Consider the following 23,920-nt stretch of genomic DNA (forward strand, 5'->3'; position numbering starts at 1 on the left):
ACCAAATAAGAAATGCTACTAAGAATTAATGTACACTGAGAATTTAATTCTATCTCTGACCATAAGGACATTATTTTTTCCTTATTTTCTTTTAGAGGGGAAGATGAGGCAAACTCTGTGTGAAAGTGAATAGTTTGGTGATACCGAGATCTAGTCAATGCAGAAGTGAGCAGCTTTGTACTTATTTAAGTAAGTACATTTGGCTCCTCCATTTTCTTTAAAGGTTTTCTTAAAGGTTTTGTAACAGTGGAGACTCTATGGTTTAAAATGTACATCCTCAGAAAGGCTTTGTGGCCTTTTTGTCTATGTCCATCTTCCTTTAGAGTTTCATCGGTGCAACATACTGTTACCTATTCTCTTGTCAACAACATGACAATATATTACAAGCGTGGATAAAATGTATCTACAATCCCTACAGGTAAGAGGACCTTTGATAGGGATAGAATAGTTCTGATAGGTTACTTCAATTTCTAGATGGTTTCCTTTGTGTCTCTGTTTACTATAGATTAGAAGAAAAGGGTGGAGTGATATTCCCTAATAAAAGGAAATCTTCCCTACTACCACAATTCCCTGGTGTTTTTCAGACTGTGGAAATGTCTACCACACTCTACAAGGTATGTAAGATAGAAGCATGTCTAGCCCCCTAGGTGGATCAGGGATGCTCTATTAAGGCCTAATGATAAGATCGTAAAGAAAATAGGCAATTCGTTGACAGTGTGTCTTTAACCCAGAGGGTTCGTTTTACTGAACAAATATGGAAGAAAAAAAGTGATAGGAAAGAAGATTTATCCCCACTAAAAACACAAGCAACTTTTTATCCCTGATGAATGTCCAACATTTGTCTGTGTTTTAGGGACAGAAACTTGTGCAAGTTGGGTTTAAAATATACTAATAACATCTCAAAATAAGGAAAACTACTCCAGTGCGAAGTATCACGCAGATTGGCGATCTAGTTATTAGGAGAACCAATCTAGTGTTTGTATTTCTTGTGTTCTGTGAGATATATGTTGTTTGTTTTATTTTGAGTTTTATGAAAATGTGATCGTTTTATGAGTGTCAGTTTCTATATGTTTAATAAAATGTTTTAATGTTCATGTATGAATCTTTGGGTATTAGATACACCATCTGTCTTTTCTTTGTTGTGGTTCAGACACCTGTTAATGCATCTTTTTGTATAATAGAGATCCTGCACAAAGTCATAGCTATGAAATGTTTGATTTAAAAAAATAAAATCCCTGATGGAGAATTAGGAACGCACGTAGCTTCAACATCTGTATGCTTTCATTCATGGCTTTATGGCATACAACTGATGACATGGATGACAGCATTGTCAATTGTTGTCATGCCAGTCGGCTGTGTGAACCTTCTGTCGCTGAAACCCATTAGAGTGTTCCATAAGACTACAATAGAACATATTCCTTCCAATAGTTTGGTTTGACGGCACTGTCTGTAAAATACAATTTCTGCCTTTTTTATGACTACTCCATCGATTGTAAAGAATCCTTTATAAGAATCCTCCAACATAGCCTCTGTGCGTAATCAAACCTGAAAAGAGACTGGGTGATCACCAGCTTACCGGAAGTAGGGTGGCAATAATAGCACCCCAACCTGTTCAACCAGGACTTTATACAAAAATCTGTTCACAGGCTGCTTCTCTTACTTTGAAAAAAAAGTGATTGTATTTTACTTTACATTTGTATTTTTTTCATTTTCCTGTTTTTCAATACTTTCTAGTCTTTTCTAATAAGATTGTATTAGAATTGTGTTGTGCCTCCATTGGTAAATGGTGCATTTTCTAATCTTAAAAAGATAAACCTGAGCAAATATACTTGCAGTATACCACTTACTCACCAGCATGGACATTTTAAGACAAATGTGAACTTTCAGAGTTGCTTATGGTGCCACAATAATTTTGCCAGAACAGTAGCAAATCTTAACCTACCACTGGATTTTGGACGAGGCATGGCAATTGCCTATTTGGAGCTTCTTCATGTCGTTGCCCAAGAAAAAATGAGTTGGAAAGTAAACTTCACTGACTTGCTGTAGGGTCCATTACCATGTGCTGGGCAATGTAAAAGACTAATACGTTCTAAGCACTAAACCAATGTTCGAGGATTAGTTAGTTCTTTTTTGTGTTCCTTGTAATTTACTTCAGGGGGAGTTGCTATAATTTAATGTTTACTATTTTCTTTTTAGATTGCATTAAACGTTTCTGGAAAAGGAGACAGTTTAGCATCCTGGGATGGTTGTTTGGATCTGCTTGAACAAGAAGTTATTCATGAAGATTGCCAAAAGCTGATTGGTAGGTTAAATTGTTTTGCCGTACTTTAATTGTGGTCAGTTGTTAATCGCTTAAGTACTTATCAAATCTTAAATTTATGATGACAAATTGGTGCGTGGAGGCTAGTCCTTTTAGTGTACCTGGTGTTCAGCTTGTTTGCCATGGTGCATCAAAAGAAAGCCCAGAGTCTCACCTACAGAAATAATCCAACAAATTGCTCTTTTTAGACCGCTGTCAAATCATTATTGCATTCTCGATGCAGCTAATGATTTATAATTAACTGTATTATCAGGCATGTCTGTGTTCACTCCATATGGAGTTGCCAACTCAAACTCTCAGTATTAGACATTTTCTTACAGGGTTTGTTCCAATTTCCTTTCTTGAAGAAGCCACTTTATCATGCTCATAGTTAAAGTAACGCCTCAAACAGTCAGATGCAAGTTCATTTATCATTTTGGGAAGAAAAGGTTGTAGGCGATTAAGCCCTTTAGTACATTCTGTGCTCTCATAGAATGTAAAGCTCATAAGTGCAAGGCTTGATCATCGGATTCCATGTGCTGGGATGAAAGTAAATCTCTGCTTCAAGATTAGAGGCTTCTTGCTGCTCTGCCAACTAAGTAGACTCATTGGGGCTATGATGAGTGATACAGGGGGAGAAGCCTTTTGAGCCTTATTGACTCAACCCCTCACCTTGTACATAACCAGCTGAAGTGGCGACCAATTGGAGTGCCAATGACGTGCCCAAAGCACATTGATGTGAGACGGTCAGATGAAGGTTGAAACGGCGTCAAGATATCCAGCTATGCTGAAGGAAATGGAGCAGAATAGGGAGACTGCTGCAGCTGGCAAGACCTCCTTGCTGGAATTTTGGGTTTTGTTAAATGTTCCTTCGGCTGCTAGTCTCTCGAACATGGCTCCTCTTACACATGCTAGAACACTCAGATCAGCCAAACCTTCCAATCTTGCTGGCAGAAGCACATGAGTTGACTCTAAAAATGACCAATTATTTCTCTCACCGCAAGTCTGTACTTCAGCCTGTGTCTGTATCTCAAGGCAAAGCGCCTTCCAGCTTCAATATTAATGAACACCTCACCACTTCCCTGGCTTGCTTGGGCAGTAAACAGACTCTACTTGTGGCTGTAAATCTAGTAGTTGATTCCATGGCCACCACGCATGAGCCTACACCATCTTATTCTGTGCCTGATTTAATGAGTGCTGATACACTAGTGTCAGTGTCGTCTTGTAGCAGTAACAATAGTAATTCGGCCTCTTTTTAATTGCAGTAACAGACATCTCCTCACAACATTCAAATGCCATTTCCCCTGCCTCATAAGGACTGGCCTGATCTAATGGATCTGCTCACTGCGAGCAACCACTTTACTGAGACAACCAGATGCTCCAGTTCCTATCTGTTATAACTTTATTACCATTGCATTAACAGAAACTATTCTTGATCTTAATGACCTAATGGTTCACTCCATGGATTTGGAGTTAATAAATAGGTTTCCTAGCTCCTCCCCCCTAATCAACCATCTTAGAATCCTATTGTATCAGAAGAAGAGGCAGATGGCTCTGATATTAGTGGAGTCACTCTTGAGACTGATGGAAACGTGGGCATTTTTTGTTCCCAATTACAGGCCTTTGATTATTTGTTAACTTCACTCGTCAAGCTCTGCAAAGAACCATATAAAACCACTTCAGATCATACTACACTTTTAAATTGCGTCATTGAGCAACTAAGTAGGCTCAGACCTTTGACCAACTTGGCTTGTGTTTTTATCCAAATCCATCACTATGGAACTAGCCAAATAAGGATCTCTGCCAGGCGTGGGCTGAGTCCGAGACGAGGGTGTCGGCCAGGTCGGCACAGTGCCTAGATGTGGCCACAGGGGGAACCTATGAACCACGAACGCAGCTGGTCTGGGATATGTTTCACCCTTCAGACGATATGCCACCATGAACAACCCAGCACGGGTTACTCTATGATTAAAGAGATGGGAAAGGGATTGCACTCTGTATCCAGATCCAATTAACTCTGATTGCTGGGAACTTTGTTCTTGATGCCCAACTGTATATGACTAATGTCGCCGATTTCTACCTGAGACCTGACCAAAATGGAGACAATAATGAGAGCCGGATAACATGTGTGGAACATGTTAAGTTGTTTGACATGTTTGTTTGCTGATTGTGGCGAGATTTATTAAGTGGGTGGGTTACATACTTGTACCCACTGTAATGTGATATCTGTAAAATTGCTTGCTTACAAATGCCAATAAACAAAGTTTAAAATAAATTGATTTCAGGATGCTTGGATCCTCTCCTAGGTTCGTTGTGAACTCAAAAGATCGACCTGGTATGGGTGTTTGGGCCCTTGTCTTATCCAGAATCTCCTTCGCACCAAAACGAAGAGGACCCAATGAGAGATCTGCTAACATACAGCCCTGCCAGACGTGGACCAATCACGGACCACAGTGGTCCCAGTCATTCCCAGCACACCAGACTCTCTGCCACCCACGATGTGTATTCAAACTAGACAGCCCAGCCCACATCCTGGAGGCACACACACAAGGCATGCAGAAGCCTGCAAAAAAGCTTTGGGTTTTCCCAGGTCTGCTCGACCTGGGGACAGCAAAGGGACAAGATGGCCAAAGGACGGAACAAAGGACCTTGTGGAATGGCCATTTTGGGCCCAAGCCACTGTCCTGGTCCAAACGCAGTAAATGCAATATGAACCAAAAGAAAGGGTTAGAAATATACGAAAAATAACAGCTGCCAGTAGCTCTGTCCAGCGCACATCTGTACTTCTACCGAAAAATCATTTGCAGGTCTCTAGGGCCTTAGAACTGAAAGGAAGACCCCAGCACACTATACTGTTTGGTACTTTGTGCCCTGGTAACATGTTGCTAAAAACCAGCAACAATGTGAAAGACTAAGGGAAACAAAGTCTCCCAGTACTGACTGTCTTTAAGGGCATATCAGTTTCCCCATAACAAAGTGAGCGAAAACCTAGCGGAGTGCCGCAGAAGGTTGGGCTCCACTGACCAAAGTCATGCTAGGATGGTCAGACAACAGCAAAAAGTTGGGGAGTTCACAACTGGAGGGAAAATTACACATACATGGAAATCTTTTCTAATACTCGCCCCTCCCAGACCAAGCACAGGGGGAACTAATCCACCCCTGGCTGAGCTTCTTGTTTAGGTTGGTTGAACATTCTGGACAACCCATCAGCGTTGCTATGTTGAACACCTGGCCTATGCTCAATAGTGAAGTCAAACCCTTGCAGGCTTATGGACCACCTGAGCAATTTAGGATTCTCTCCATTCATGTTAATCAGCCACTTTAAGGGTGAATGGTCAGTTTGCACAGTGAAGTGGGTCACATAGAGGTAGGGCATCAGCTTCCTTAGGGGCCACACAACAGATAAACATTATTTCTCTACTGTGGACCATCTGAGCTCTCAGACCCTAAACTTGCAACTGATGAAACCAAAAGGGTGTTCCCTACCTTTCTCATCTACTTGTGATAGTACAGCTCCTATCCCAGTGTCAGAGGCATCTGTCTGCACACTAAAAGCTCTTTGGTAATCGGGGGCACTGAGAACAGGAGCCTGGCACAAGAAGTATTTTAAGCCATTGATTGTCTTTTCACAATCCTCAGACCAAGAGACCGTCTTGGGTTTCTTTGGATTTGTGAGAGCAGTCAGAGGGGCAGCTATGGTGCCATAGTCTGCCCTAAAGGTTCTGTAATACCCTGTGATTCATAAAAAGGCTCTCACCTGGGTTTGTGTAGTGGGGGGTAGGCCAGTCTTGTACTACTTGTACTTTACTGGGTAGAGGCCTTACTTTACTGGGTAGAGGCTGTATCCTCCCTCCGCCTACTTCATGCCCAAGGTAGACCACTGAACCTTGACCAATCTGGCACTTGCTGGCCTTCATAGTCAAGTGGGCCTTCCGAAGAGCATGCAACACAATTCTGAGGTGTTTCACATGATCCTCCCAGGTGGCACTGAAAACTGCTATATCCAGATATGCTAGACAGAATTCATCCAACCCATTAAGGATATGATTCACAAGCCTCTGAAAAGTGCAGGTGCATTCTTCAACCCAAAAGGCATTACCATGAACTGGTAAAGGCCCTCCGGAGTTGAAAATGCCGTCTTCTCCTTGGCATGTTCTTCTAGGGCTGTTAGCCAATACCCTGCAGTCATGTCAAATGTGCTGAGGTACTTGGAGGCACGGGGCAAGGGGCGTGCATCTGTCTTTGTGACAGCATTCAGAGCCATGTTATCCACACAGAACTTCAGCTTAGAGGTACCTGCTTTTGGAACCAAACGTACAGGGCTGGACCAAGGACTACTGAAGGGTTCAGTCACCCCAAGATCGAACATCTTATTGACCTCTGTCTTGATGTAAGACCTCACTTTATCCGACATCCAGTATCCCCTACTTTTAGTAGGTACACTATCTCCTGTGTCAATGTCATGTCTGCACCAAGGTGTAAAACCAGGAGCTTGTGAGAACAAGGGGGAGAATTATTTCAGCAAACTTCTCACCTCATCTTGTTGAACTGAAATTGAGTGAGGGGCCACATGGACACCCCCAATGTAGCTGTCTGAAGGACTATCCTGGAACAGATCAGGGAGGGGTTCTGACTCTTCTTCCTCTACATCTGAAGCCAACAGCAGTACAGCTATTTCAGCTCTTTGGATGAAAGTCTTCAGCCTATTTACATGGAGCACTTTTGGAGCCTGTCCAGCCCTTCCAAGGTCCACTAAATAGTTAACCTCACCCAGTGACTCCACCACTGTGTAAGGGCTTGGCCATTTTCCCTGCAAAGCTCTAGGCCGTATAGGGTTCATGATCAGGACTTTCTGGCCTGGTGTGAAGTTGATCAGGGAAGCCTTCTGGTCATACCAGTGTTTCACCGGAGCTTGCCCAGCCTTCCAACTTCTCACTAGCCTGACCCCTCAGGAGTACCATTCTTTAGTCCTAGCACATAGTCTACTACATTGGTAGTGATAGGGGGATTAGGCATCTCCCACCACTCCTTGACTATAGCCAACGGTCCCCTCACAGGGCGACCAAAAAGAATCTTGAAGGGGCTGAAGCCAACACCCTCCTGAGGTTCCTCTCTGTAGGCAAACAACAATTTATTTATTTTATTTATTATGTTGATATAGCGCGCAAACAGCCCAAGGGCATTGAGGCGCTGTTACTTGCAAGAGCTTAGTTACAGGGTTACAAGAGTGGTAGCAGTAGTTGGGCGCATTACAAATCAGTACAAAAAATACAGATCAGTACATAATTCCATCAGTACAGCTTATGCAATGGGTCATAGGTTAGTATTCAGGCTGATAGGAGGGGCCTTATGTGAAGAGAGGTTTTCATAGCTTTACGGAAAGCGATGAGGGAAGCCTCACCTCAGATCATGGGAGGTAGGGCATTCCAGTGTGTGGGTGCGAGATATGGGAAGCTGAATCCGCCTGCTCTGGCTCTTTTTACTAGGGGCCCACAGAGCATGTTGGTATAGGGTGATCTGGTTGGTCTTGTAGAGGAGACTGGGTGGATACTTTGTGAGAGGTAATCGGGAGCAGTGAGGTGAATGCACTTGTGGGTCCGTGTCAGAGCTTTGAAGATGATTCTTTCCTTTATTGGGAGCCAGTGGGCTAGTTTCCTGGCCTCAGAGATGTGTTCTCTTTTAGCAATGCCTTGGGCTGCACGGAGGGCACTATTCTGTATGGCTTGTAGCCTCTCCAGGTTTTTATTGGATGTACCTAGAAAGAGTACATTGCAGTAGTGTAGTGTAGTGTAGCCTAGAGCCAGTGATGGCTCAGGCTATGTTTGTGCAGTTCTCTTTGCAGAGAAAGTGCCTAACTGTGTTGATTAGTTACGCATGATATGCGGCTGAGGAGGCTATTGCGTTGATTTGTCTGTCCATGGATAGGTTGGAATCCAAATAGACTCCAAGTGTTTTGACTGAGTCTGAGGCAGGTATTTTGATGGTGTCAATGGTGAAGTGACTGAATTGGGAGTCTAGAGTTTAGTGTCAGGGGAACCTACCAGGAGGAGTTCGGTCTTGTCCGAGTTGAGGCATAGTTCATTGTCTGCCATCCAGGCTTGGATGGTGTTGTAGAGGTTATTAAGGGTCAAGGAGTCAGTGTCATAGTTGCCAGTGAGGGTGAGAGGATCTGGGTATCGTCAGCGTAGTGGGTGTAGGAGATACCCATAGCGTTGAGGATGAGGGGCCGTGTGAAGATGTTGTAGAGGGTGGGGGAGAGGCAAGAGCCTTGGGGCACACCACAGAGTATGATGGTGGGTGAGCCAGAGGCTAAGTCAGAGAATACTTGCATGGTTCTGTCTTGTAGGAAGGAGGTGATCCAGGCTGTGGCGTCAGGGGAGAACTTGGCAGTGGAGGAGAGGTGGTGGCATAGGACGTTGTGATCTACGAGATCGAATGCAGCTGAGAGGTCAAGAAGTAAGAGAAGTGCTGGTTTGCCCATGTCTCTGGCATCGTCCATCTGGTTTTTCAGGGCAAGTAGGTCGGTTTCAGTCCCGTGTCTGGGGCGGAAACCAGATTGGCGCAGTCCTAGGAGTTTATTCTCTTCAATGAAGTGCTGAACCTGCAGGTAGGCTGCTTTGTCCAGTATTTTGAGGAGGAATGGGACAGTGGTGATGGGTCTATAGTTATTCGGGGAGGTAGGATCGAGGAGTAGTTTTTTATTTTTTTAAGAGAGGGCAGACCCAAGCTTCCTTGAGGGAGGCGGGGACTTTCCCTGTGGCAAAGGGAGCATTAACAAAGGCAGTCAGAAATGGTGCTAGAGCTTCGGTACAGTCCTTGATTATAGTAGCTGGGCAGGCATCACCTTTACAGTTAGAGGGTTTGATATTCCTCATTATGTTGAGGTCTTGTTCCTGTATGGTTTTGAAGGAGAAAGATTCGGGGGGTCCAAGGCTGGTGGTGGGATAGGGATGTACGTATTAGGCAGAGCTTGTTTAGTAGTTAGTATTTTGTTTTGAAGAAGACTCAATTTGGTTTGCATGGCCGTTTGTATTTCATCGCATCAGGCTTTGTCTTTGGTGAAATTCTGGGGGGCGGGAGTGGGAGTCTCTAGCTCCCTGAAGATGACGAAGATTTCTTTTGTGCTAGATTGGGCTTCAGAGATTCTGGATTCAAAAGATTTGGCCTTTGCTTGGGTGAATGCCTTTTTGTATTTGTTGGAGCGGGCTTTAAAGATCATCTTGTCTTTGTCAGAGTGGGATGTTTGCCACTGTGTAAGTGCAGCCTTTTTTTCGTTGCGGAGTATGAGAAGGTCCAGGGTGAACCAGGAGTTGGAATGGGTGGTGGGTTTGGATTTACAGGGTTTGAGTGCCTATCCAAAGATAGGCACTCATTTTGGCACTTCCTGAACTCAACCCTATCAAGACCACCTTCCACCAACAAACTCTGGCGTTCAGGATGGTCATGTGGATTGAGAATTTCAGGCAACACCTCTTCCTCGTCAGGTTCAGGTGTTTGACCATCTACCTCCACCTCAGTGGAAGGTGAGTAAGGGGTAATATTTTCTTTCCCCTCGGCTGTCTTTCTTGACTCCTTTAGCCTAGGGTTACTCTTACGTCCTGTCCCCTTTCCTCCATACTGCATGGGTTTCCCTTCCAAGGGACGGGAGACGGAACCTTTTTTACCAGAAAAACCACATTCTCCTTTAAATTTAGAGGTGTGCGGGGGTGCGGCCTAGGGAGCATTGTGCTGCCCTGACTCCACCCTTCTGTGCCACACCCCAGTCCCCTTTTCCGTGTCGACGGGAATTGGCCCAATTCACCAGCGCTCCTGGGTTTGGCTTCGGCCATGTAATTCCACGTGCGGATACTTATTCTCTTTTTCTTTTTTGTCTTTTTATCATTCAGGTACTCGGTCCTCAGGCGTCACGCTCCTCCTTGGCGCTTGTCGACTTCTACAGGGTTCAGCAGGTGTCCATCCTGCAACGGGCTCTACCCAACTTCAGACCCCCACGCCCTCTGCCTAAGTTGCCTTGGCCCAGACCACGGTTGGCAAGCTTGTATAGCGTGTGGCTCGCTGTCCTCGAAAGCGCTGAAGAACAGACTAGCCAGGTGGAGGGAGCTCTTCCAGAAGTCTCCTCCAGAGGATCTCAAGAACTCGAGCCAAGCCCAAGGTAGGGCCGCTATTCTCCAAATCACCCCGTAAAGGAGGCTCCTTCCTAAGGGCTCTCCCGCGCGGGAGGGACCGGCCAGGTCCTTATACGAGCATGTGCACCGAGGCTGCTGCAGCTACCGGCCTTCGGGCCGAGGGATCCTTGGATCCTCCCGGTGGTAGTGTTGAGGGACCGGAAGGTTCTCGTACCGGATTGTCATTCAAGGGGGTCCGCCCTTGTACCGGCAATATGGCCGAGGGGCTACGCCCTAGTACAGGCAGTAAGTCAGAGCGGCGTGCCTAAACGCAGCTCTACCGACCCCCGGGTCGAGGGTGTCGCACCTACCGGGCCTAGACCCGAGGAGCAAGGTAGGCCTCGTGATCCACACGCAAGAGTCTTGGAGGAGGCTGGGCCCAGCGAGCCGAGCAACAAGTCGCAGGCACGTGGCAGCAGCTCGACAAGATGGCCACCGCCCCATACAGAGGCACCCGTCGGACGCCATTCCAGGAATTCGGCAAAAAACTAGTGTCAAGGTGGGACTGGCCTCAACCAGGTACGTGGCTTACGGCCTATCCCTCTTATGCGCAGGGTAGCTTCCCACTGCGTCCATATGGGCAGGGCATGCAGCGGCTCCAGCAGCTCCCGTCTACCGCGTCAGTACCCCCTGCCACCTCTATGGCCTTTGAAGAGGGGTTCTTCGAGAGGTTCCTCTGCCTCTTGAAGTCACCTCGTTTTGGGGTTATCCTCAAGGACGCCATCAGGGAAGTCCTCCCGACTATGCTTGCGGCACCACAAGCGCCTCCACCGGCGCCCTCGGTGCAGCTGCTGGTCCCGGCTCCCCAGCCAACTCCTTAGCCAGTTCCGTACCAGCCTCTGCCGCCTCCTCAGCCCCCGGCTGCGGTTCCTGTGCCCCAGCCTCCGGCTCCAATTACTCCTCCACCTCCGCAGGATCCACAAGACATGGACGAGGAGGAGGATCCTCCACCTCCGCAGGACATGGACGAGGAGGAGGATCCGGACACGCCATCCTCAGCCAGGGCCTTTCACGAATGTCTTGCTGGGCTGGCGGAATATCTGGGCATACCCCAGCCCGAGGTCAAGCAGCCGGCAGAGGGGGTTCTGGCTGAAGTCCTCACGCGATGCCCCACTGCCAAGACAGGGATTCCTCTACAGACTGAAGTAGTCTCCCTGGCCAAGAAGGGCAGGCTTAAGCCCAACTCGGCCCAGCCGGTCAATCGACGCCTGGACGCCAAGTACAGGCAGATGGAGGGAGATACTCTTGCTCTCGGCCCATCCTCAGCCACACTCTTGCTCTCGGCTCATCCTCAGCCACACTCCTCAGTGATCGCTGCGGCATCATTATACTCCAAGCCTCAGTCGTCCTCAGCCTCCACCTCTGCGGCGCTGCTAGGCAAGGAGGAGAAGATCTTGGAGGCGTACGGCAAGAAACTCTATTCCAACACGTCCTGCATCCTCGTCAGGCCAACGCAGACGCCATACTGGTGGCTGCTAACCAAAGGTTATGGCGGGAAATCGCGGCTTTCCTCCCGGAACTCCCTATGCAGAGCCAATCGCGTTTTAAGGCGGGGCATGCTGGTGGCGCAGGACCTCATGGAAACCTCTGTGGCCCATATTGACACCTCTGGCCGTTCCATCTGTATTGCCACGCACATGAGAAGGACAGCCTGGCTCTGGGCGATGAAATTCAACCCTGATGTCCAGGAACGCATATTAGATCGACCGTTCGACCGTTCGAGGGGGGCAGAGGGACCTCTTCCACTCCACCACGGACGAGGAGCTGGACATGAAGGAAAACAGCTCACAAACGGCCAAATCTTTATCCATCTTGACAAAGACCACGCCCAAGTTGTACACCCAGTCACAGCAGCGATCTGACCGAGGGCGTATGTATGGAGGGTTCTGCGGCTTCCAGGAATGGAGATCCAAGCAGCTGGACCGCTCGTCGTTTCAGAACCGGCGCAAGCAACAAAAAGGGGGAGTGGAGTAAGGGCTTTTTCTAGTCCCCCTCCTCCGCGACAGCCTCAGAGGGAGAGAAGGCATGACCAGCCCCTTCGGGTCTGCGTGTCTCCAGTGGGGGGCAGGCTCGCTCTCCACGTACATTTCTGGCGCCAGAATTTCATGGACCCCTGGATCCTCTTCGTAGTCTCCACGGCGTGCCGCCTTTCTATTCCAGCCTCTCCTCCACTCCCTCAAGTTGGGACAGCAACTCTTCTGGCAGAGATCCGGTTGCTCGTAGGGAGCCAGGCAGTGGAGGTCCTCCCAGCTGAGGCTTGGACTTTTACTCCAGGATATTCGCCATTCAGAAGAAGAACCAGCTGGGTCTGAGAGTTGTCCACCCTCAACCTCTTCTTACCCCTTCAGAAATTCAAGATGGTTACGCCAGCTTTTATAGCGGATACATTGTGCAAGGGAGACTGGATGTGCTCCCTGGGTCTGAAGAATGCGTACCTACACGTCCAGATTTGGTCGCCCCATCATTCTTTCCTACGGTTCATGATCATGGGCTACCGTTTTCAGTATAACGTCCTTCCTTTTGGCCTCCAGTTGGCCCCCAGAGTCTTTACCAGGCTCATGAATACGGTGGCTGCCCTCCTCAGAGCGCAGGGCCTCCACATCTACCCATACCTCAACGACTGGCTTGTCAGGGCTACATCTATGGAAGCGGTTCACCACTCTTCCCATGCCCTTATGAACACACTGCACAATCTGGGCTTCTCCCTCAATCTCAAGAAGTCGCAGCCGCAGCCCACGCAGACTCTGACATTCTTGGGCCTCATCTGGGACACGTGCTCCGAAAAAGGTATTTCCGTCGGAGGACAAGATCTTGCCCATCAAGAGGGCCTCCACCCACTTCCTCAGCAGAGAGGTGACCTCGGTACGGTGGTACCAGCATCTCCTGGGTCTCTTGGCGGTGGTCTTATTAGCCGTTGCGCACACAAGATTGAAGATGAGGAGGATTCAGCTGCACTTTGCTGCCTCATGGAATCGGGAGCGGGGCTCTTAATCCGAGATGATCAACGTTCCTCCATCTCTCCACCCTGACCTAACATGGTGGTCCAGGGACTGCAACCTACGGACGGGCAAGCCCTTTCGGCCACCCTACCTGCAGGCCACCATCACCACAGACTGCTCGCTTGAGTGCCGGGGAGCCACCCTGGACGCTCTCTCTGTCCACGGCACCTGGACTCTACATGAGCAGGAATACCACATCAATTGGTTGGAACTGAACGCCATCTGGCTAGCACTAAGAGCCTTCCCTACCGCTTCTCAGGGGCAAGGTTGTCCTCATCCAGACAGACAACTCGACCAGCATGTACTACGTCAACAAGCAGGGAGGCACCAGATCCCCTCCTCTGTGCAGACTGGCAGTCAGCATGTGGAATGGGCCCTGGAAAACGATATCCACTTCACGCCAGTCCACCTCACGGGGGACTCCAACCTGTAGGCGGACAGGCTCAGCAGGTTGGGAGCGGACAGTTACGAGTGGCAGCCTAAACTACCTTGTTATTCAGGAGATCTTCAACAGGTGCGTTCATCCCTAGGTGGATCTCTTTGCCACCTGGCACAACAAGAAGTGCCCTCAGTTCGCCTCCTGGCAGGTACTGGGCCCCGGCTCCATGGGCGACGCATTTCGGCTTCAGTGGAACGGCATGAAGGCTTGCGCCTTCCCGCCCACATCGCTGATTCACAGAATGATTTGTAAGATCAAGGAGTCTCGCCAACTCAACATAACTCTAATATCCATGGTGGCTGGCCAGGCCATGGTGTTTGGAGCTGCTCAGCCTCTCAGAGATGCCTCTGATTCACTTCCCGACAGGCCCAGCTCATCTTCTGGCGCAGCAGGGGGGGCAGGATCATCCACCCAGTGCCTCAAACTAGCCCTCACAGCGTGGTACCTGAGCAGGTAACGCTGCAGCAACTCAGCCTCTCCCAGTCTGATCTGGAAATCATACAGGGCGCAAGGAGCAAGGCTATCAGGGCCCAGTATGAAAGCAAATGGACCAGGTCCTGCCACTGGGCAGACTCCAAGGAAATCGCCCCCCTGGTGGACACCTGTCGTTCATACCTCGCAGCCATCAGGGCTTACAGGAACTCGAAGGAGGGGGGGGATCTTCTTCTCCTCCTCCAATCCTATCGTCAAGAAACATTTGACTGGGCTTGCAAGGCTCTACCCGCCCATCAAGAGGCCACACCCCTGGGACCTTAACATAGTATTGGGCGGCCTCTTGCACAAACCGTTTGAACCAATGGCATCCGCGGACATCAGGCTGATCACCATCAAGACAGCCTTACTGGTCGGCCTTGGCTCGTAGATCAGCAAAATCCAGACGCTGGGCACATTGGAACCATATACTACCTTTCACAGGGACAAAGTAGTCCTGCGGACACACCCAGCATTTCTGGCTATGGTGCCGTCTGCTTTCCACTAGAACGAGGAAATAGTCCTTCCTACGTTCTTTGCTGATCCTAAGGATGAAGCACAGAGAGTGCTGCACTGCCTGGATGTCAGGCGTGCCCTGAAGTTCTACTTGGACAGGACCAAGGGCTTCCACAAATCGGATGCCCTGTTTGTCACCTTCGGAGGCTCAAGACCAGGCTATCGGGCTTTCCAGGCCTCCACATCCCGCTGGATGGTCTCCGCCATCAAAAAAGCGTACGAGGGCCAGCACAAGCCGCTTTCGGCCAACATGGATGCCCACGCAGTCGGGGCCAAGGCAACAGCCATCGCTTTCCAGCGCCATGTGCCTTGGCAAGTCATAAGCAGGGCGGCCACTTGGGCCACTCCCTCGGCTTTCTGCAAGCATTACTGTTTGGATGCCGGCTCTAGATATGACGCGGCTTTCGGACAGGCGGTTCTCAGGAACCTATTTGCTTAAGGAAGGTCTCCGCTCCACCCTGGGGCTACAATCATTTGTAATCGCCCATGCAGTATGGAGGAAAGGGGACAGGACATAAGAGTAATTATAAGTTACTCACCGTAGTGACCAAAATGCTCTTAGTCCATAGTCCCCTTTTCTCCATACGTCCCTCCAGCCTCCCCCTAATAATACTGGTGTCATTAGGCAATGTTAATTCTATTGTCGACGCGTCAATGGGGTCTGAGGTGTGGCACCAGAGGGCAGAGTCAGGCAGCGGCTCCCTGGGCCGCACCCCCGCGTGCCTCTTAATTTAAATGGGAAGAAGTTTTTTTGTGGTGAAAAAGGTTCCGTCTCCCGTCCCTTGGAAGGGACGCCCATGCAGTATGGAGGAAAGGGGACTATGGACTAGGAGTACATTAGTCACTATGGTGAGTAACTTATAATTTCTCCTTTGGCTTGGGTTGGCTTTAGTCCGGGCCAATGCAGCCCTTGTTTGTGACCTTGTGCATGGGCTCTCTGCTGTGTCACCCACAAAACCTAAGTCTCCGAGATCATTCCCAAGCAGGACCTTACCTGGGACTTGCCTCTGAATGCTCACTGGAATCCTGATCATAGTACTATTGAATGTTTACAGGCATTACATGGAACTTGAGAGGTGGGGGCCATCAGCTAACTTGGTGGGCATAAAAGGAGCTCTGGCAAGTTCCTCTGGGTCTTCCAAGGTAGAATCCACCACTGTTCTGCTGGCCCCACGATCCCTAAGGGCAGGCGTGTCATTTCCATTGATCAGCACACTGTCCTTCAAGTAATGCTTGGTGTTATCTGGAATGCTAGCATAAGCCTCTGAGACTTAAGGCTCCCAGGAACCCATGGAAACTAGGACTACCTCAGATTCTATTTCACTGGGAAAGGAGTCTGAGGAGAAGGATGCCCCTGTGATCGCTTCCTCCTCATAGGAGGGGAAGGCCAGACTAACCGAGTGGAACCCCAAGGTTTTGACCTTACATCTGGGGTCCTCCTTCCCATGGTCATTTTTCTCCACATGCAACCCAAGATCCACTGGGTCTTGGGACATAGGGAGGCTTATTATAATCAGAGTTCTGCTTGGAAGGGTAACTTCCACTACCCTGAACATTCTCTTGGGACTTACCCTTAAATTTCTTTTTGTGGCTCTTTTGGGAGGAATCCCCCACCTTTTCTATCTTTGTGCTTTTTTCCCCTCCTCCTGCTTACCAGGAGTAGTCTTGTCCGTATGGAACACTGTGTGACACCCATAAATCTGCTGCCATGGGCAACTTCTTAGGATCTAACGCCTTTGAATCAGCCAAGTGCTGCTTAAACTCAGGGGAACAAGATGCAAACATCTGTTCAAGCATGACTAAGGAAATCATACCCTCAAAGGTGGAGACCTTATAGCCTTCAACCCAGCCAGTCAAGTTGTTTAGGGAATCAGTAACATAGGACACCCAAGTGTTACCTTCTTTCTTTTTGTACTCTCTAAACCTCTTCAAGTATTGGGCAGGAGTCTTTCCAAACTTTAAGATGAGTCTGGTTCAATTTTGCAAATCTACTCTTTCAGCCTTTGACATTTCCATAATAGTGATTGTGTGTTAGTCTGATGGACTCGTCATATGACAAGGATTAATGAATTTAGTCTGAACCAAAACGTTCCTTCTAATGTTGACTACTATCGCATTGTGTGCGGGCATAGAATGCTCCCACTCCCTTCTTAGTAACAGTGAAATTGATTGCCAACACACAAATTAGTTTATTCCAACATGGTGACGTCTGTAAGGCGACACGTGTTTCGGCCTGGGGCCTTCTTCAGAGCCAGACAGATAGCAATTAAACAGTAATAGTAAGTTACTTACTTACGCAGATGCAAGGAGAACGGAACTCATCCAATCGATACAGGGATTATACCCAACAATTCAAGTTTGAATGAATGGTCAAGAAAACACCTATTAATGTTTAATTAGTATCTGTCTGGCTCTGAAGATGGCCTCAGTTCGAAACAAGTGTCGCCTTACAGACGTTACCTATATTGGAATAAACTGATTTGTGACTGGCGCAATTTGTGTGTTGGCAATCAATTTCATTTACATAATAGCACTTCAGCCAGAATGGGGTAGTCGACTGAGCAACCATGCAATCGTGTCAGCATCCACAACCTCTTGAACTTCAGATCCATACCCAAATGCAGTCAACCAGTCCATAATGTCCTTCTTCTCATCATATACACCGAGCAGATCTTTAGGAAACCTTGCATGAGAGGAGGACCCAGATCCATGTCCCGATCCCTTGGATGAGCCATTTCAAACCTGAAGATTGGGCAGTTCCAACTGGTGATTCCTGTCCTTCTGTTTATCTACCTGCTCCACCTTCAGCTTAGCCATGTGGAACTCAAGCTCCTTCTGCTTAAACAGCAGTTCTTGATTCTTGAATTCCAGCATGGCATCAGCATCAGAGCTAGCAGAGGAAACTTTGGACAACACATCATCTCTGTCATTATAGGTACCATGGACAAGTGCAGTGACAGAACTGTCAGATCTGTCATTGAGAGCAGCCCCACCACCTTCTGCACTTTCGTCTGTGGTAATGGCTTCGAGTTGCAACTCTGGCCAATCGATGATCCTGTGTAGCATTTCACTCTTTGTACCTTGAGCAGGCAAGCCTTTCTCAGTACATAGCATTTTCAATGTTTGTGATCTAGAAGCATTTAAGATTATGTTGGTAACTGTTTCCATATTATAAGATAGGTTGTTTAGCTTTTACAGTACTTTGCTACTAAGGTCACTATGTGTCCTGGGTAAGTGTAATCTGAGTACCAACTCTTGACCTGGTGGGCAGAGGTTCAGAAGGCCAGCCTAGTTTCTTGGAACAGGGTCACCAGACCAATAAAGGTAGCATTGGCGGTGGTCAAGAATAGTTCTCAGGAAGGGTGAGGGTGATCGAAAGCCCATAATGAGCACACACAGTGAAGTACACTACAAATAACTCTTTCAGGTGTATATCAAAAATACATACATATTTATATAAAAAGCAAAGATCAGCAGTACTACTTAAACCAACACAACACTACTATATAACATGTATACAAATACCAATGGCCTAAAAGAATGGCACGCAGTAAGGGTCCACAACCTGTAAGGAAAGGGAGCAAACAATGAGAATATACCTTGGGCAGTTCTTCGGTCATCAAACACTAACTAAGAGGCAGTCCAATCCCCAAGAAGAGTGGAGCCTTGCGCTCAAATGTACTTTCCGTGCAGACACACGCGATCGTGCGGTAGATCGAAAACAGGGTCTCTTGCAGGGGCTGTAGCGACTCACGAAGGTGGGTGAGGCAGTGAAGAATAAGTTCCCACTATTTGAGGAGGGTCTCCCCAAGAGGGCAGAACAAGATCCAAGAGTTGGGAATAGGACGGTAGCGCAGGCTACCTCAATAAAGAAGAGTGACCCTCGGGTGACTCATCTGTAAAAGTGGATGGATGTGCCAGGGGCCATGGTAAGGGTTGCAAGTACTCACTGACCCAAGGTGAACTCCGGACCAAACTTTCGCAGTCAAGTCCACTTCGGTTGCTGGTTCAAATGCTGCAATTGTGCAGCTCTGCGGGTTTCAGTGGCTGAGTTCCAGGGATGATTCCGTGGTGGGACAGTGGCGATTTCTCCTCTCCTGGTGAAGGGATCAACTCGATTTCACTGCTGCTCGTCTTAGGGCACAGGGGGGCACAGCAGCAGCGCACCCTCGATGTTCCTTCACCACGGCTGGGCGACACAGTGACCGCATGCAGTCTGCTTCAGGCATACTCTCCTAATTCCAGACCTAGGGCGCCTAGGTGTACGAAACTCGGCTGGAGAGTGCCTTGTACCCAGTGTTTACGATTTCCAAAGTCTCAAGTGTCTGCTCGAGACGGCGGCGGTTCAAGTGCAAAGATCCTGCGCAAGCTGGTCAGTTCACTGTTTGACCCAGGAACACTTCTGAAATGCTCACTTGCAGGTTAAGGTGGAGATGCTGTGAATAGTTGGTGCCCCTATTCAAATGGGTCGAAGCGCTTTTGTAGACCCAAGTTCGATCAGAAGCAGGGGGGTCCTTTGGGACAACAGGTGGCTCAGGGTTCCAAACCTTCCAGCGGGTCACCAGCGGTTCCTCGACTCGGCTTCTTGGTTTCAGGATGCTTCGATCCTATCTTAGGTTTGTTGTGAACTCACGAGATCGACCTGGTATGGGTGTTTGGGCCCTTCTCTTATCCAGAATCTCCTCCGTGCCAAAACGAAGAGGACCCAATGAGAGATCTGCTCACATACAGCCATGCCAGATGTAGACCGATCACGGACCACGGTGGTCCCAGCCATTCACAGCACACCAGACTCTCTGCCACCCACGATGTGTATTGGAACCAGACAGTCCAGCCCACATCCTGGAGGCACACACAAGGCATGCAGAAGCCCGCGAAAGCTTCGGTTTGCACAGGCATCTGCATGACCAAATAAGGGTTTTCCCAGGTGTGTTCGACCCGGGGAAAGCAAAGGGACAAGATGGCCAAAGGACAGAACAAAGGACTTTGTGGAATGGCCATTTTGGGGCCAAGCCACTTTCCTGGTCCAAATGCAGTAAACACGATATGAACCAAAGAAAGGGTTAAAAATAGATGAGAAATAACAGCTGCCACAGCTCTGTCCAGCACACATCTGTACTTCTACCGAAATATCCTTTGAAGGTGCCTAAGGCCTTAAAAATAAAAGGAGGACCCCAGCGCACTATGCTGTAAGAACTTTGTGCACTGGTAACATGTTGCTAAAAACTAGCAACAAAGTGAAAGACTAAGGGAAACAAAGTCTCCCAGTACTGACTGTCTTTAGGGTCATGTCAGTTTCCCCATTACAAAGTGAGCGAAAACCCAACGTAGTGCAGCAGAAGGCTGGGCTCCACTGGCAAAAGTCTGGCTACGATGGTCAGACAACAGCAAAAAGATGGGGGGGGGGGGTCACAGCTGGAGGGAAAATTACACATGTGTAACGCTCACCTGGCTCCCACGGAGGCGCTGGTCTAGTCTGGGTTGCTGTGGCCTCTTCAAGCGTGATGCGCAGAACTCACACCACCGATTGAACAGGACCCCCAAATCTTGCTTGTCTGGCCCGTAGGAATATCCTTCTGCAGATGAGAAAGGGGATTAACTGTCTGCAGAATAGTGTGCTTGCTCCCCCCTTTCCCCCTTCGTTATTCTCTGACTTCCTCCAAAACCCCCGGTTTAAGCTCACCTTATGGTTTGGAAGGATGAACTCTCCATCCTGCTTCTGGTGCAGGGGCGCGCGTTCGTCCAGTTACTTCACTGGTCTTCAGAATGGTGCTGGCAAAATCCACTTGACTTTTCTGAGTGATACGCCGTAAGTATGAAGATTCAAAAGTTCAAGTGTGAGCCTCTTTTTATGTTGTCTTCCTAACCTGTGATCTGTCCTTTATTTCGGGTGCAGAACGAAGGCGATGCGTTGAGGGGTTAAATTGCCGATGGTAAAATCAGGTGAGTTAGTGATGAGGGCGACCCCTCTAAATGTCTTTATAATTCCCCAGTAATGTCTTTTGTCCTTTCCCCATAGGGGCCGGGGTGCGGTACCTGCCAACGAAGCGGCGCCGACCCGAAATGTGGAATGGTTCACCAAGAAAAGCCGGTAAGTATTATGGCTGAAAATTCGGCTTTCCTCCTGTGTTCCCTCAGCTCACCTTTTGTCTCTTCTTCTCTCCCCTAGGTGCAGAGATGTGGCAACCGGTGCTGACAGCCGCGTTGGAGCCGGGAGATGTCTCGAGGACAGGTGAGTGAAGCGCAGCGCTGCAGCGAGCAACGCGATGCTTTGAAATGGAAGTCTTTCTTCAAGAATGCTGGCGTGAAGATTCCGGATGCAGGTAAGAAGTTTGAATAAGTTCTTGGTTTTCACCTTTCTCTTCTCTTCTTTCCTTACAGGTGTTCCAGGTTCGAGGCGGGTGTGGCTGGAGTCCAGGTGCAGGAGCAGACACGGTGAGCGTTCAGCTGCTGGGATGCAGAACAACGCGAAGCACGTGTGGCTGTCCGGGCGTGGCTTAAATAGCCTTGGAAGAAGTCCTAGGTAAGTATTCTTCCACAGCCTCACCCAAGTAACAAAATAGTCCCTTCAGTAAAATAGTCCCTCCTAAGCCTCATTTGGCTTGGGTCTTCATGCAGCATGGTCTGCATCAGGTGAGTATGCGGCATGGTCTGCATCAGGTAAGTGCACCAAACACTTTCCTTTATGAGCCTGGCGCCTATGGCGCCAGGACTGATTTCCAACATGAGCCTGGCGCCAAAGGCGCCAGGACAGAGTCCAAAGATCCCCTATAAGGGGCCGCTGGGCTTTTACCCGGGGGCATGATGCCTGCTCCCGGGGGTGCTGGGCCTGGCCTGGTGCTCCGGGGGTAGGCATCATGACAAAATGAATGGAAATATTTCCTAACAGCAGCTAGTTTGCGTTCCTTCTGCACTATTATTTGAACTGCATTTAGAATGTTCTCTTCTGGAGCAAACATCTGATCTAGAATTGTATAGAAATGTCAGTGGTATGCTATGAGCTGTGTCCCTCCATGGTTACATACTAAATATCTAAAAGCATTTAGACCAGGAAACAATGTCACTTCCTAGGCTTTATCTGTGTTTCTGTCCTGAAGAAAACTAGTCTGAGCCATTTGAGGTGTACGTGGTGCAAAATTAATATTTGCTCCCCTTTCCAGACTGATGGATGGAAGTTGGACTTCAATAGGTCATAAAGTGCTTTCACTAATTCGGTATAGTCAGCAACGTATGAAGGTCCGAAATTAAAAAGGCCAAGTATGGCCAGTAACTGGTGAAGTGTATGTAGGCTCTGCAAGGGTGCACGTGTCTCTAGGAATTAAGGTGCAAGACCCCTTTCCCTCATCAGATAATGAAAATCCTAGAAAGGTGATTTCTCCACAGGCTATTTTAGCTTTCTTAAAATGAATAATGTAGACTTAAGGTAGTAATGATCAAATCCACCTCCTCGAAGTGTTCATTCAAATCTTAATCTGCGCAGTATATGTCATTATGCATGTCCAGCATGTCTGTATACCTTCTAAGAGATTATGTTCTAATGGAGAATAGCCCTGGACTATTTTCTGTACCTCTGTGGGAGTTTTGTGAAGCAAAATTGGTTCCCCCTGAATGTTATTTCTGTGTACAAATAGATCTCTAGATTCAAGGTTTGTGCAAAAAAAGAATTTCCAAGATCCAACAGTCTTATATTTATATCTCTGTATGTTACTCAGAAGGCCTGAACTATGCATGTTCTGAACAGCCTCTGTGCATGTGTTGGCATTTAGAACCTTAATTTCTAGCCGATATGAATCATCTGGTTTGGACACTGGAAGTAGTGCTGGCTTGTGTGAGCTTGCCTGTTTTACTGGAACCCGTTGGTCTAATAACTGATCCACTTCCACTATTATTCAAAAAATGGTATAGCCTGTGCTTTGCTCGGATATTGTGTGTGCGGCTCTGGTTTTGCAAAACACTGGTATTATATATGGTGGGCAATCTGTCATCTCCTACATGATTCTGAAATATTTGTGCTGCACCTAAAACTGCCCAGGAGGCTGCATATGCGTTCACATGTGCCTCGACTTCTTCTGAAAAAGTTGGTTTAATTACCTCTACCTCCTCTCGCACCCCCCAAGCTCCAACCCCTAAGGGCTTTCCTGCCATGTAGCCTGGGCCAATCCTATTCTGCTAAAAGGCCGTCTTCTGTTATGCAATTTAGACCAAGATAGTGCCTCTATTTCCATTGGGTGTTCCCCTTGTACACTTCAAATTCCTCTTCCACTTCACATGTGGAAATAATAACTTTGACATGTTGATCAGTAGGAATGTGATATTAAAGCTTATTGGGCCTTTCTCTGAATTTGGAGACTTGTATACAAGAATCCAATTGTACTACCAGCCAATCACTTGGTTGTTTAGTCACTGGAATTATCCTTTGTGTCTGGTTTAGTGCTTTTGCCATTGTCCACTCTTAAAGCTGCAGTTTGCTTCCTTTCCCCTTTCTTCTCCTCCCTTTTGGCGGACTTCTGCTTTCCCTTGGGTGCTGAACACTATTTCTTTTCTTTCTGTGAAGGAAAAGGATAGTCTTCATCTCTGTATCTTTGTTACCTAACGTGATGAATCCTGCAGAGTCATCACAAGAATCTTACCTAAAGTCTCCTCCCAGGTAGCCAGGGGAAGGCCGCCGCTACCTGATCCTGACCTTTGGGGTGATATTAGCCGGAAGGATCACCTGGGAGGAGAAGGACCCCAACGGAACAAGTAACTCAGTTGGGAGAGATGCAGTATGTGTCTTACTCAGAGGAAGAGATGTCAGTAATGCCAGAATATCCAGGGAGGATAGCTCAGCGGCAACATGCGTGCCTTGGAAGCAAGACGACACAAAGCAACACAGGTTCGATCCCCGAGTCCGCGCTTAGAAACCTCTGGGTGTTTAAGCGAGTTATAAATACGCAACTAAGACAAAAACAATGACGCAACTAAAAAACAAACAAATCCTGTAACAGCGCCTCGATGTCCGCGGGCTGTGTGAGCGCTTTAAAAATGCTAA

At 48.0% G+C, this 23,920-nt stretch overlaps 1 protein-coding gene across 3 annotated transcripts in view; it reads left to right on the top strand.

Moving 5' to 3' along the window:
• The window catches only part of TBC1D23 (TBC1 domain family member 23), a 1,631,981-nt gene that overhangs the window by 134,518 nt on the left and 1,473,543 nt on the right, over nucleotides 1–23,920 (top strand). For all 3 annotated transcript variants that reach the window (XM_069637239.1, XM_069637242.1, XM_069637241.1), the window contains exon 3: nucleotides 2,197–2,302. In XM_069637239.1, the coding sequence (XP_069493340.1) occupies nucleotides 2,197–2,302 (106 nt within the window). The remainder of the gene's footprint in view (nucleotides 1–2,196; nucleotides 2,303–23,920) is intronic.

This window comes from Ambystoma mexicanum, chromosome 7p, assembly GCF_040938575.1.
Source record: "Ambystoma mexicanum isolate Mex_15411 chromosome 7p, UKY_AmexF1_1, whole genome shotgun sequence".
Taxonomy (NCBI): domain Eukaryota; kingdom Metazoa; phylum Chordata; class Amphibia; order Caudata; family Ambystomatidae; genus Ambystoma; species Ambystoma mexicanum.